At 39.7% G+C, this 14,537-nt stretch overlaps 1 protein-coding gene across 1 annotated transcript in view; it reads left to right on the forward strand.

Moving 5' to 3' along the window:
* plod3 (procollagen-lysine, 2-oxoglutarate 5-dioxygenase 3) overlaps positions 1 to 10,068 on the forward strand; it is a 12,744-nt gene extending 2,676 nt beyond the window's left edge. Inside the window, exons 6-19 of the mRNA XM_056733217.1 lie at positions 3 to 66; positions 141 to 238; positions 383 to 484; positions 586 to 717; positions 806 to 927; positions 1,013 to 1,117; positions 4,528 to 4,653; positions 4,735 to 4,876; positions 5,782 to 5,895; positions 5,992 to 6,060; positions 6,386 to 6,490; positions 7,762 to 7,908; positions 7,998 to 8,123; positions 8,480 to 10,068. Coding sequence (XP_056589195.1) covers positions 3 to 66; positions 141 to 238; positions 383 to 484; positions 586 to 717; positions 806 to 927; positions 1,013 to 1,117; positions 4,528 to 4,653; positions 4,735 to 4,876; positions 5,782 to 5,895; positions 5,992 to 6,060; positions 6,386 to 6,490; positions 7,762 to 7,908; positions 7,998 to 8,123; positions 8,480 to 8,635 — 1,608 coding nt within the window. The 3' untranslated portion in view covers positions 8,636 to 10,068. The remainder of the gene's footprint in view (positions 1 to 2; positions 67 to 140; positions 239 to 382; positions 485 to 585; positions 718 to 805; positions 928 to 1,012; positions 1,118 to 4,527; positions 4,654 to 4,734; positions 4,877 to 5,781; positions 5,896 to 5,991; positions 6,061 to 6,385; positions 6,491 to 7,761; positions 7,909 to 7,997; positions 8,124 to 8,479) is intronic.
* The last annotated feature ends 4,469 nt before the right edge of the window (positions 10,069 to 14,537 follow it).

The raw sequence follows: 14,537 nt of genomic DNA on the forward strand, positions 1-14,537 counted from the left end.
AGGGGAAGCACAACATTACACTGGACCACAAATCACACATCTTTCAGAACCTCAATGGAGCTATAGGTACACACGTGCACTCTCGCTCTCTGATTCTCTGTGGGTTTGGTTTTGTGTAACGCGTGTGTATGTTTTTCCAGAGGAAGTCGTACTAAAGTTTGAGAAGTCTAGAGTCAGAGCAAGGAATGTGGCCTATGACACACTTCCTGTCGTCATCCATGGCAACGGGCCAACTAAGGTGGATGCAAACATTCTGCACAGTAATGTCATTGAGTGTCTCACATACAGACGCTGTAAACTTTCATCAGGCTGTCTGTTTAATTTCTCAAGTGAAGCTAAAGAACTGACAGAATTGTGTGTGTGTGTGTGTCTGTGTGTGTAGCTTCAGCTGAATTATTTAGGGAACTATGTCCCGACGGCATGGACGTATGAACATGGCTGTGGTGTCTGTGATGATAATCTGCTGGATCTCAGTCGGTTATCTGTGAGTGTCAGAATACAGCATTAGTACACATCACTATATCTTTGTTTGGGTGTAATCGTTTGAATGCATGTTATGTTTTATTGTAATGTTTTGTCGTGCAGGAGGAAGAGATGCCGCTGGTTCATATCGCTGTATTTATCCAGCAGCCAACGCCATTTCTGCAGGAATTTCTGGAGAGATTGGCAACACTAAACTACCCGCATACGCGCTTACGACTCTTCATACACAACAATGTATGTGTACACAGACAGGATATTAGCACTTCATTGTGCTGTTGTTATGTGTACACACTTGTGACTGTGATTGACTGTGTGTGTGCAGGTTGTGTATCATGAGCAGCATGTGGAGAGATTCTGGTCACGTCATCGCTCTCTGTTTCCCGGAGCCAAGATTGTCGGGCCAGAGGAAAACCTCCGGCAGGATCAGGCCAGGACTATGGCAGTGTAAACACACACACATACACAAGATCACAACGTGTATTGTGTTGTGTATGAATCAGTAAGTGTGACTCTTGACTGTGTTTTTCAGTGAGTTGTGCCGGAAGGATGTGTCCTGTGATTATTTCTTCAGTATCGACTCTGACGTGGCTCTGACCAATCCTGATGTTTTACAGATTCTCATTCAAGAGAACAAGTGAGTGAACACTGATGCTTTCTGTTTGTTTACGGTTTCATCCTTGAGATGGTTGATCCAAAACAAACATTCTATTATCATTCATTCACTCTCATGTGCTTTAAAATGTGTAAATATGACTCTCTGGTTCTCAGAATGTCATTCAAATCATTATTGCTAAATACATTGACAAACAGTTATCTATTAAACCAAATAATACACGTGTAGAGATTTTCCTTATTTGCATATAAACACATACTGAATTGGCATCGAAACCACCGGCTTATTATGAAAATGAACTTTTGAAAGTTGTCTTCATGACATCAGTAGCATGTGGGTGCGTTCCTATTTGCAGTTCGGTTCTTTTGGTCCGGACCAAAAGACAGCGTCACATGAGGTTGCCTGAAGTATCTTTGACTTAAGTGACGACAGGTGGTTAAGGAAAGGTTAGGCGGAAAGCCCTCATATTGAGATGAACTGGAATATGCAAATGACTAAACTTTTGCACGCGGGCGCTCTTTTAGAATACTCAAAATTCACTTACAATAGGACGAGGTTAAGAACAATATCATGTGCGTACACGTATGTTGTGAATTAGGTTATCGTAGGAGGTTCAAATGTTCGTTTAAATATGAAAAATCTATGCAATTATTAGTGAATGAGACCCACTGTTTTTTCATTCAACGTCATTTAAATAAACTAAGAAATAATTAAACATTTGTTTATAAGCTTTTAATTAATTGTTATTCAATATTTTAAGTTTCATAATCTGTTTAATAGACACACTTTTAATCAAATGTAATTTAATTTGATTTCTAAAAAAATTTGAAATCTGAGAGTCCGAAAAAACTAGTGGTGGGCCGTTAACGGCGTTAACGCCGTTAATGCAGTGAGACTATTATCGCGCGTTAAAAAAAATGTCGCCGTTAATCTATTCTCAAAGTTGGGTTGGGAGCTGGGTCTATACTACACAAGCTATGATGTCTTTCACCTTGATATTTAAGCGCGGATGTATACCATCTTAACTGCATTGTACGGGGCGAGAACGAGATTTTTCAACTCGCGTGATTCGCGTCATTCGCGGAAGCAGAAGGCGCCTCATCATCTCATGACCAGGGCTTCATTCGCGCGATTCGCGCAGCAAGTAGGTCTATTGGCTCTTTGCATTAACATATAAATCACTCGCGCTTGAGGCGCCATTCGCGTTTGGTCTGAACACAACATAACGTTACTGTGAAATTACCGCATCAAACGTGACGTGCTAACATGGATGCAGCTATGAAGCCGCCGGGTTTGCTTCAGGGAATATTCATTTTTAAGAAGCTTCCCAATAGAAACATCGACAAGACTAAGGTTGTTTGCACCTTGTGCAATGCGGAATTGGTTTAAAAAAAACACTTTCTCTCAACAGGTAGCGGTCTAGCTTTAGTTGAAACCAGTAACTTTGTATTGAGATCTAATGTATTATGGCTCCTGTATGACATATCGCTTGTTGCTCCCTCACTCTTTGTAAGTCGCTTTGGATAAAAGCGTCTGCTAAATGACTAAATGTAAATGTACTGTAGGAGCTCTTCCAGTCTCAAGTACCACCTAAATGGAAATCATCTCTTAGCTAATGCGGAAGTAAACACAAGTTCATCTTATTGAACATAATTTAATTTTCATCACCAATTATCATAGTAGAACAGCTTTCTCAAGCAGTTTGTGATGCATTTTGGAAACAGGAGATGAGCCCCTGGTCTAATGCGCCACCTGGCTTGAGAAACCCGTTCTCAAAGACTTACTTTTAGTCATTATTTGGGTAGCACACATATTCTGAATGCCTTCGGCAGAATTCAAATGAGCCATTTTAATCTAGATTAATCTAGATTAATTTTGGAATTAATCTAGATTAATCTAGATTAAAAAAATTAATCTATGCCCACCACTAGAAAAAACAGACTTAAAGTAGGAAATAAAATGGATTTTTTTGAAGGCTAGATATTTTTAGCCCAGACACAGACCAGCCAAAGCAAACACATGCTCATCGCATCACTTCTTGCAGCTGCTAAAACAATCCAGTCAGGGTTGGCGCATTAGCAAATGCAGAAATATAAATGATTATAATGTAAGGAAAGTGGAACACATTTGCCTGTTTTAGCTACCTAAAATATTGTATATGAAAAGTTTGATTATTAGCATACATTCGTTAGTCTTTAAAATGTATTACATAGCCCCATGCAAAGTTTTTGGATGCCTTCTGGGCCGTCATTGGTTCGCTGTTAAAATGAACCAGGATTTTTTTCTTCTTTTTTGGTCCGGACCCAAAAGTACCAAACAAACCGAACTACAAGTATGAACACGCCCTAAATCACTTCCTATTTTTGGTTCGGTTTGATGCCTTTGGTCCGTGTTTTCTATTTATATCCGTTACACAGACCAATCTTTTCAGCGGTCAGAATGCTTGTTTGGTGTGCATCAGGGTTCGGGTGGCAGCGTTAAAACTGACACAAATAAACCGCACTAACACCACAATCGCACCCGAGTTTGTTTTAATCGAATCAAACAAGGCACACTAATGCCTGTTTCACAGACAAGGCTTAAGACTAGTCCCAGACTTAAGTGACGGTTTGTGCTCTTTTAAATGGAAACAAATTGCTCTCACATATCTTAAAAGGCATTGTTTTGTCTCGAGATGCACACCAGTGTAGGGCTGGGCAATGTAACGATAGTATTCCAATTGTCCTACCCTATCAGATATATCCTACCGCTGGGCAAAATTTAATTTATTCTAAACCACATCGACAATATAAACAGGTAACGTTAGGAAAATACCCTGTCAGATAGATGGTTGTACCATCTTTAAATAAACACATAAAATACCCTGTCAGATAATCCTACCAACATAAAAGAAACAAAGGATTCATTTATAGTGCAACACCCTATCAAAGTGTACTATATGTAAAATGATTTAACAATGAAAATACACTATCATATTCCCGTAGCAGTATAAAAAAAACAGGTATGATGAATTTATAGCTCAAAAAATGACGTAACACTGTTGTGCTCATGCCTGGTAGGATAATCTGATGGGTAGGATGAAATTTCACTGCAGTCACTAGTTTGTGCACGTTGCACGCCTGTGTGTGTGTGTGTGTGTGTGTGTATAAGTTTGTGTTTGTTTGGCAGGTCCTGGGCTCCATATCCGCAGATCCATCGTCTGCGCAACGTTGCATGAAGTCAAACAAACCCAATATTATCAGACATCACAATGATTACAAGTCGATTATCGATAAACATTTTTGAACACATTGCCCAGCCCTACACCAGTGATGTTTTTATTCAAGGCATTTTAACAAAAGTGACTTAAATATCCTAATTTAACTAAAGCGTGCTCCTGGCTTAAGCTTGGCATTAATGTCTAACATGTCTTTTGTGTCTCTGTGTGTCAGGGGTGTCATCGCACCCATGTTGTCTCGACACGGCAAGCTCTGGTCAAACTTCTGGGGTGCTTTGAGTCCCGAAGGCTTCTACTCTCGTTCTGAAGATTATATTGACATCGTCCAGAGCAAACGAGCGTGAGTTTATTCTCCACTGCATTTCTGTCTGTGTGTTTTTTTTTGTGTGTGTGAGTCTTTTGTCTGATGTTTGTGTGGCAGGGGTCTGTGGAACGTTCCCTACATTACTCAGGTGTATCTGATTCGTGGAGAGACTCTTCGCACGCGTCTGGCTGCTGTCTCTCTGTATCAGCAGGAGGGGATGGATGCAGACATGGCTTTCTGTAAAGGTGTCAGAGACCAGGTGACTTTACTGAGAACGTCTCGTATCCCACATCTGACACTTAGTCTAAACATGAAGCAAACACAATTTCTGATATTCACTGTACGTGGACCTCGTGTCCATCAATACACATTATTGATCATGTGACCCCGATTGTCTTCACTCCTATTGGTAGTCTCTGCATCTCATCGCAGCCATTTACATTTAGTCATTTTGCAGACGCTTTTATCCAAAGCGACTTACAGTGCACTTATTTCAGGACAATCCCCTGGAGCAACATGGAGTAAAGTGTCTTGCTCAAGGACACACTGGTGGTGGCTGCTGGGATCAAACCAGCAACCTTTTGATTTACCAGTTCAGTGGTTTAACCCACTAGACCACCATCTCCATTTGCATAAGGTTAAACTTTTGTCAGTTTGTTAAAGTCCCCATTAACCGGACGCTAGAAGTTTTAACTTCTGTATTCTGACACATTTTGGAGTGAAATGGAATTTCTAAAGAGAAGAATAGTGGGTGTGACTTTCGTCATTCTCTGCGATTTGATTGGATGTATAAAAACAGCTGTTGTATTTTAAAATGGAACTGGCAGTAGACTGACAGTGGAAGGGGAGGAGTTAACGGATGCTCCGCCCAAGCTGTGTAACATACGTCATTTAAGAGGGATAGGAATTGCATTTTCAGCTTTTAACTGGAGATTTTATTTCACTGGAACTGGACACACCCAAACAACAGCTGTCACCAGCTGTCAATCAGATTACAAAACATGGTTTCCAAACTACATTTCACCTGTATCATCAGTCTAGTGAACAAATTCACATGTATTGCGCTGCCCACAACCACATGGGGAGCCATGAGCAAAAGTTCTAAAGTGTGGCTTTAAATCAGAGTGTCAGTCACTGAATTGTGTGTGTGTGTTTCTTCTGCAGGGTGTGTTTATGTTTGTGTCAAACACAGATGAGTTCGGACGTCTGATCTCCTCCACTAACTACAACATCAGTCGTCTTCATCCAGATATGTGGCAAATATTTGATAATCCCACGGTGAGTTTCACTCCCATGATGACGTGTGTGCTGAGATGAATATCACCCTAACTCTGTGTGTGTGTGTGTGTGTGTGTGTGCGCGCGTGTTTCTCAGGATTGGAGAGAGAAATATATCCATGAGAATTATTCCAGGATATTTGAGGATGGTATAGATGTTGAGCAGGTGAGACCGCTGTTGTCATACTCTGTGATGGTGTGTGTATGATAATACTGACAGTATTCTTGCAGATGACATTTCTTTATACTAATACTAACTTTTGTTTATTTTTATCTTTCTTCCTGTAAAGCTGCCTTGCAACAATGAAAAATATCAATAAAACCGAGTTGAATTGAGATGAAATTTTATTCCTGAGGAATTTAGACCCATTTAGACTTAACATGTAAATATTTCAAGAAATGTTGCATATATTTGTAGGTCACTCATCAGAATGTTATTAATCATGAAGTCGAAATACAACCATCATAATAACAGTGTGTGTACGTGTCAGCCCTGTCCAGATGTCTACTGGTTTCCAGCGTTCTCTGACAGGATGTGTGATGAGCTTGTTGAAACTATGGAGCACAACGGCCAGTGGTCTGGAGGAAAACACAAGGTCAGTGATCTCAGCGTCGCATCTGTCTGTCTCGCTGGAGGTTATGATGTCTCTACAGCTGATATTCCTCTCCCAAATTTAGAAGTTTCTAAATACACAAGGAATATATTGTGATGTTGGGAGCTTGAAGTACTAAACACACAGTATATACATAACACAAAACACATATTAGCACAAAAAGGTAAACAGATATGATATATAACTGTTTAGTCAAGCTATTGCAGTTGTGCCTAGCAAGTACTGTATGTTGCAATAAGGGCTTTCAATGTTAACGCATGCGATAAATACTTTCAGATTACAGATTTCTGTTTTTCCTGTCATCATTGTCTAGCGTTATATTATATAATCATGCTGTTATTCATATAAAGACATTTAAAGTATTTAAGTGGGATTTGAAATGGTTGTATTGACGATTCTAGTATAGATTGACAGCTTCTGGCTGTGGAACACGTCAGACAGATTCAGTCTTTACTTCTCTTTCGTGCTTGTAAGAACAAAAAACACACAAGATTATGTCAGAAAGCACATTTAGTCAAGTATTTTGCCAATCACAGTCTTCAGCTAGTTAAATAAAGTCTTAAATGAATGCATAGAGAAGTGAAAATAGGAAGAGCATTAGACAGAAGCTCTTAAAGGGGCCGCGCTCTTAAACCTGATACTGTGACTCCTGTCAACCGACTAATGTTCATCAAAGAACAAAAGAAAAGAAGAAATCGATGTGACATTGTAGCTTAAATGAGGATTCTTCTGTATGTCATGTATTTATCAGTAAAGTGTCTGAGAAGTTTATTTAGTTCTGCATATTTCCCAGATATTTATTAAATGTAAAAAAAATCTAATAAAGGCACAGACTAAGTCTGTTTGTTTGTTTTGAAGATACTTTTGCATTATTGATTTTTTTTATTTGATTTAGAATTCGATTTGGAATTAGTTTTGTTACTTGACATAGAATATATTTTTCTTTCACAAAGTAACCTGCAGCATTTAAGAAATAATAAATGGGAAGTTGTTAATTCCTCTTTTGTCTCAACTGATTTTGTAAAAATTAACTGTGAATGAATCGTATCGTGAGATCAGTATGGAGAATCGCATCACGTCGTGAGTAAATCGTTACATCCCTAATCGCATGAGATGGGTGCGATGAATCGCAGTTTAAAATATTTAATCTTTTGACAGCCCTAATTGCAATGTGTACACTGTCAATTCTTATAATCCAAAAAATATGTACCTATTTATAAATATTCGTTTAAGATATCTCATCTGTCTTTCAGGACGAGCGCTTATCTGGTGGTTATGAGAACGTTCCTACAGTAGATATTCACATGAATCAGATCCATTTTGAGAAGGAGTGGCTGAAGTTTCTTAAAGATTACATCGCTCCCGTAACAGAAAAGTTATACCCAGGATATTATCCCAAGGTGAAACACACATGCACGGACAAGTACCCCTGACCTCTGCACTTACACACACACACACACAGACATCTGACAGCGTGTGTGTGTTACAGGCTCAAGCTGTGATGAACTTTGTGGTTCGCTATCGTCCCGATGAGCAGCCGTCTCTCCGGCCGCATCATGATTCCTCCACATTCACCATCAACATCGCTCTCAACAGTAAAGGCAAAGATTACCAGGTAAACACACACACACCCCACATACAAAAACAGCAGAATACTCACACCAGAGTGAATGTTACACATCCCCGTTCAGTCTGACTGCTACATTTACATTCTCGGCTGTTTTTTCCAAATCACTGTGTAAATATGTCCAATGGTGTGACAGAAAAAACTAACGATGGAGATAAATCTCTCTTATGCTGTTTTATATGATGAATATGAGTAATCTATTATATGCAGTTTGTTTTCACAACAGTATATTTGTCAGTTACCCACATACATATGAATACACAAACTAAAGCCTGTGTCGTGTGTTTGTGTCCTATTGTGTGTCTTTGGGTTGGGTGTTGTGTCATGTTTGTTGTGTGTGTCAGGGTGGAGGTTGCAGGTTTTTGCGTTACGGCTGTACGGTGGAATCGCCGAGGAAGGGTTGGTCATTCATGCATCCCGGTCGTCTGACGCACTATCATGAGGGTCTTCCTGTCACACGAGGAACACGATACATCATGGTGTCATTCGTTGACCCGTGAGAGATGGGTGTGTGTATGTTAATCTGCTCATGAAACTAGGGCTGGGCCGATAAACGATATCATACCGAATTGCGATAGATTTTACATCGATAACGACGATAAACTATTGGTATTTTGACTCGATATGGATTAATCTTTCAGACAGCTGAAATAAACGCAACACTCGGTCAGTGTGCAGCTTTTAGCATGCACGTCAAAGTACATGTCATACCGCACTTGGCAAAGAAAAACTCGACATGAGGAGGAAAAAATGACTGTAAGCGGAAACAAAAGTCAAACTAACCTGGAGTTGTGTAATTTTCCTTCGCAATCACCGGTTAAACAAAACAAACTTGAGACGCAATTGCAAGTGAGTTACTTAGAAACTCAAGCACAAACGTTTTTATATCCATCGTAAACATATCTGATAACATGAGCTGGTGCATATGAAACAAACCAGCGCTGCCGTGTACAGATTAGAGATGTAATGTAGTGAGTTTGTTTGCACATTTAGGCCAGGTTTCACAGACACGGCTTATTTTAAACCTGGATTATCCCTTAGTTGCATTAAGATATTTATGTTGCTTTTATAAAAATGCCTTAGAATAATACATTACTGGTGTGCATACTGAGACAAAACAATGGCACTGATATATTAAGATATTTCTGGGCAAGTTATATTCAGTTAAGACATGTCACATATTCATTTTAGTCTGGGACTAGCCTTAAAACGTGTCTGTCAAACCAGGCCTAAAAGATTTAACCTTGTATGTAACACGCTTGCATGATCAAAGAAATGTGCAACAGTTTATGTGAGATGTCTTTTTGAAAGACTAAGGTTCACTGAACGCATTGATACCAGCAAGACATTATTGCAGCGTCATGTATGTGCACAGGTGCTGAGCCAATAGCTTTCGAACGTGCTCTGTATTGGAGCTCTTTCATTGGTTGAATGAACATTCCCTTTAGTTAACGAGTCAATTGAATCAAAATGAGACAGAATGAACTGGTACATGTTCCTTATGTCCTTATATGCTCTTGTGTTGCAGCAGTGCATGTCTAACTAGGTAATATCAATGATTTGGTTTAATTGAACTGTTTTGTTAATGAACTGTATTTAAAATAATTATTTTAAATACTGTTTTTTAATTATTTATAAATATCTAAACAAATATCGTTATCAATCAGTTTACATTTTTGTCATATCGCCCAGCCCTAATTAAAACATCAGATGTTACTGTTGAGCAGATTGTCAGAAGTGCTCTCTAACTTCTGTTTCATCCAAACATTCACACCTGTAGTTCTTTTTAAAAGTGGGATGAAATATTTTGTTTTACTTGATTTCAATTGTTTTAAAGAGAGTCTAACCAGATGTTTCTTTTTATACTCAAAGCTTTGTACAAATCGCTTTAAATTATTTGTTGGCTTTGAAAAAATAAATATTGAAATGAAAATACCGTGAGTGTGTGTTGGCAGAAACCCTTCAATTCATTAGCCACTATAATATTAAAAGGCAAATGCGCGAAAAGGAATATAATCTAAACCACATCGACAAAATAAACATTTTACAACGCAAAGTACACTGTAAGATTGTGCAACCAGTTTCAAATAAACCCATAGAATGAGTTTACAGAGTAAATACCCTTTCAGATTATCCTACCGGTATAAAATAAACATGAAGAATGTTTTAAGATCGAAATACCCTATTAAAATGTCATAGCACAGGGCTTAAAGTTTTCCAACACTGTACCGAATCTCCGGTTTGCGGCGTTTGGGTGCGGAAACAAATATTTAAAAACGTTTGTTGATATTAGTTTGAGTTCTTAAGTTTGCCTACCAATGGTACCAATGGTACGAAAGGAACACTGCTATCACTCTCAATCAAACCAGAGCTATAGAGAGAGAGAGAGTTCTGCAAACGGAAGTCCAAAACGCTGGAGCGTCAAATGATTCATGGAGCCTTCAGGATGTTATGTTTTCTTCAAAAGAAAGAAAAGTTGATCACTTGTGCTTTTTTGAAGGCTCATTTATGCTAACCTGCTTATATCTCATTGTGTTGTGAATGTGACTTGTGCCATATCATCACGATTAATACCTATGAAACTAATGATTAATTTACTACTAGAGCACAAAATTCATCAAAGATCTGGTCACTTAATTTTGCTCTAAAAATGCCACACTAGACAGAACTGAAATGTCAGTTTTCTTTTTAAAAAGTAGGATTTTATTATGATGAATTCTGTTCATGAATTTGATATGTTAAGATATGTTTTATATACCATAATTGCATAAAACTGTTTTTTTTTTGTTATAATTATGCCCCCACTTTTTTCCGAGTCATTCTGTGATCCATAAACACATGGCATAGCATCAATGTTTAAGAAATGTCTGTCTGAGACGCTCAAAAACGGCATGTTACTAGTTAGTTTCAGGGGAAATAATGTTTAAATAATGTTCGTTTTTGTTTGTCAAATGAACCTCCGTATGTGTCTACTCTCGCATTCCGACAAAAAAAGGTTGAGGCTCAGAATGTTTTGCTTTAACCCCTGGGCAGCATAAAATAAACAGGTAGTAAGATTTTACAGCACAAAAAAATGTAGCAATGATGATGTAGCATGACTGGTAGGACAATCTGACGTGGAGGATGAAAATTTGGGTTACCGGCAAACGATTTCTACACAGTAAAATAAACTAGAAATGTACATTTTCTGAAGAAAATGTAAGTGGTGTTCGTGGCCGCAGAACTGGGCTCTAGGGTAATGATACATGAAGGCAAGACAGAGTTTATCCAATCGCCATCTTTCCACAATGTTCTGATGCTTAGATATAGGTATTGCTAAACGGTTGCTAGGCTTACGTGTTTGGTTGCTATGGGCTTAGCATCGTAACGTAATGAAGTTCCTGGGTTACTGGTTGGTTGCCCAAGTCATTTCAGCCAATCCCCTTGTCTCTACGACACTGTGCTGCAGAGATATCCACTTGGGTCTTTTATAATGGGAGTCTATGGGAATGGTTGCTATGGATGTGGCTTCATAGCGTCATCATGATCTTGAAAGACTGATTGGTTGTCTGAGTCAAATGAGCCCACCCGCTTGTCTCTACGACAATGTGCTGCAGATGTATGTTCTTACAGAGGCTGATAGGCTCTTCAAATCTGGTAACCCTGATGTTTCTACGAAATTCTCGCTCGGAGCTACGACCCATCAAAGTTGGATGCCGTGTTAAGTCAAGGGGACGTTTTTGGTGATTTTTTTTTTTTTCGTCCCCTAACGAAGACCCCCCTCCCGATCGCTTATAAAAGATATAGCATACCATTCCCGTATAGGCCGGTCGGTTTGAGCCCTCATCCGTGGGCCTACGACAAAAGTAGCACGTCGAAATTTTGGCAGAAAATGCAGTAGTAGTATTCACAACAATAAGACTGATGCATTTTCAAAACACCACTAATAAATAATAACTACCCAATAGAACTAAAAACTTGAATATTGTGTTATAAAATACCCACACACTAAAATCTGTTGTTTTAGCTCATTTAATGCTTGTTTTGTCTTATTTAAATAAAACAACAGTCTTCTTCAGGACGTTTGTTAAGGCACATCGCATCTCATTCACATACATCTCGTTTACATTCCTAAATGTGTTTAAATGTTGAAGTCGCTATCATTTGCTGGAAACGCATCAAAGTAATGAATATGGACGAGCTATGACGTCACAGTTGCAGGATCCGCTTCCAGCACTTGGCCCAAGCGCAACATTTCAATATCGTTCTATATAGTCCTGTGATTATGATGATATGATGACCTCGGCCGCGCTCCGTGCCCTCTTAGGACCGTAATATTCGAGCCCCTCAGAGACGCCTCTCTTCCTCATCTATGATGAAGACCACGCCCCTGATGGCGCTCAACTCTACAAGAGGGTAAGGGACCTCCAGCATTCTTCGTGTCCCGTGGGTGCCTAGAATTTGGGCGGTAACTTTCACGTTATCCTAAGACACTGGCCCGGTTACGTGCCCAAGGTTCCTACCACTCCCTTCCGAGACCAGGTGGTGAACCTGCAGGTGCTCCCCTCTGTGTCCAGTGCACTGCGCCTCTACTTGGACCGCACACAGAGCCTTAGAAGCTCTGAGCAGCTCCTGTCTGTTTTGAAATACCGCACCAAGGGAGGGCTCCAAACAGAGGGTGACGCATTAGATTGTGGACGCCATTTCAGCCCCTGTCTACACCCTACAATTAGGACCCGTCTGTTAGAACAAAGTCCAGTACTGGTAGAGTCGCCCCTACTCAGCTGGACCCCTATAATAGGACTATTGCCCCATACATAGTGACTCCCCTGCAGGGTTGTCCCGTGTGTTGATTCCCTCACTCCTGATTTCTCTGTTGGTGAATCTGTGACCTCCCCTATGGTGGCACTCTCACCTGGGCTTTGTCTCCCCTATTCGGGCTGACATATTCTCGCATGCGTTCTCCCAAATGGTGAGACCATGTCAGTGTCTCCACATGTACTACCCCTAGTGGTTGGATATGGTCTCTGTAACAATCTCCAAGAGGAGAGTAGTGTTTCCCCAGTGCTATGGCTCTGAACGGCGCCTCAATATGGGAGGTGAACACCTCTGTCTGTAGCGCACTTGTGACTCGCCAAGCTATTCAGTGTCGCTCCCCTTGAGGTTGTGAAACAGCTCGGCACGTGTAAAGATAGGTCCCCAGTCTGTCTCTCAACACAATGTTGAGAGACCGACTGAAGGGGAACGTCTTGGTTACGTCTGTAACCTCCGTTCCCTGATTGAGGTAATGAGACGTTTTGTCTTCATGCCACAAGCGCTTCGCTGGTCCGCTGCAGCAACCGGGAGAAACCTCTCAGGTTCCTCAACCCAAAGGGTGATTGAATGACTGCCGCCATCTTCCTTTTATACCCGTATGTACGGGGCAGAGACTGGCGTGTGCGTGCTATTCGCCAAGCCCATTGGGGTTTTAAATTTATCTCGGGGATAATAGGTTCGCAAGATCAAATCCAGTCCGTCTCTCAATACAACGTCTCATTTCCTCCATCAGGGAATGGAGGTTACAGATGTAGCAGAGACGTTTTCATCCTTCTGGCCAGACACCCTGCTGTTCTCACATCACACTTTGAAACCTGATGGTTGTGTTTTTAAATTATAGACAGATAATGGTTTTGTGTTGATTTTGTTTTTTGTTAGCACCTCTAAGGGGTATGTTTCTAACAAATGGTATAGTCTTAAGACAATTAAATGTAGCTTCTGTTAATAGAGTTGTAGCTAAGGATGTGTTTATGGTAATAGGTCAAAGAATTTTTGGGGGACTCAAACACCCCTACATCCACATGAGCATGAATTAACTATGCGCCAATACAATATGATTGATTAATAAATGTATCTTAAATTAAAAAAGAAATGTCTACATGTGATGTTCTTTAGAAACAAAGTTACATAAACAAACAGCTCGTCTTATGATCTTCATTTACATTTAGAGAAGGCGTGTTTTTTTCACAAAGAAGTAAACATGCAACTAATAACTAAGAAGTGGTAAAGTAAGAAAATAACACTGAAAAACTAATGTAAACATTATGAAAAAGTTCAGATGAGAAACTTTACATAATCAAATGAATACAAATCCATAGCCTTACCAGGTCTGCATTTATTTGTGTGGAAATGTAAATAATTTGAACCTGCTTTAACACATTTGTATGTGAGGTGAGTGAACAAGACAAAAAAACAACACCCAACAAGTTTAGTGACTTAAACAATCACAGATCAAGGCTTTGTGGGATTTTTTGAAGTTGTCTTCATTGACACAACTAACTGATCATTGGATCTGTAGTTCACATGAGTATTTTCTGTTAGAGTTCTGTCGGTGATTTAGAAGAGTTTGTGTTGTATTCGTTGTACAGAGGACTGTTGTGAGTGATT

This window comes from Triplophysa dalaica, chromosome 20 (genome assembly GCF_015846415.1).
Source record: "Triplophysa dalaica isolate WHDGS20190420 chromosome 20, ASM1584641v1, whole genome shotgun sequence".
NCBI classification, from domain to species: domain Eukaryota; kingdom Metazoa; phylum Chordata; class Actinopteri; order Cypriniformes; family Nemacheilidae; genus Triplophysa; species Triplophysa dalaica.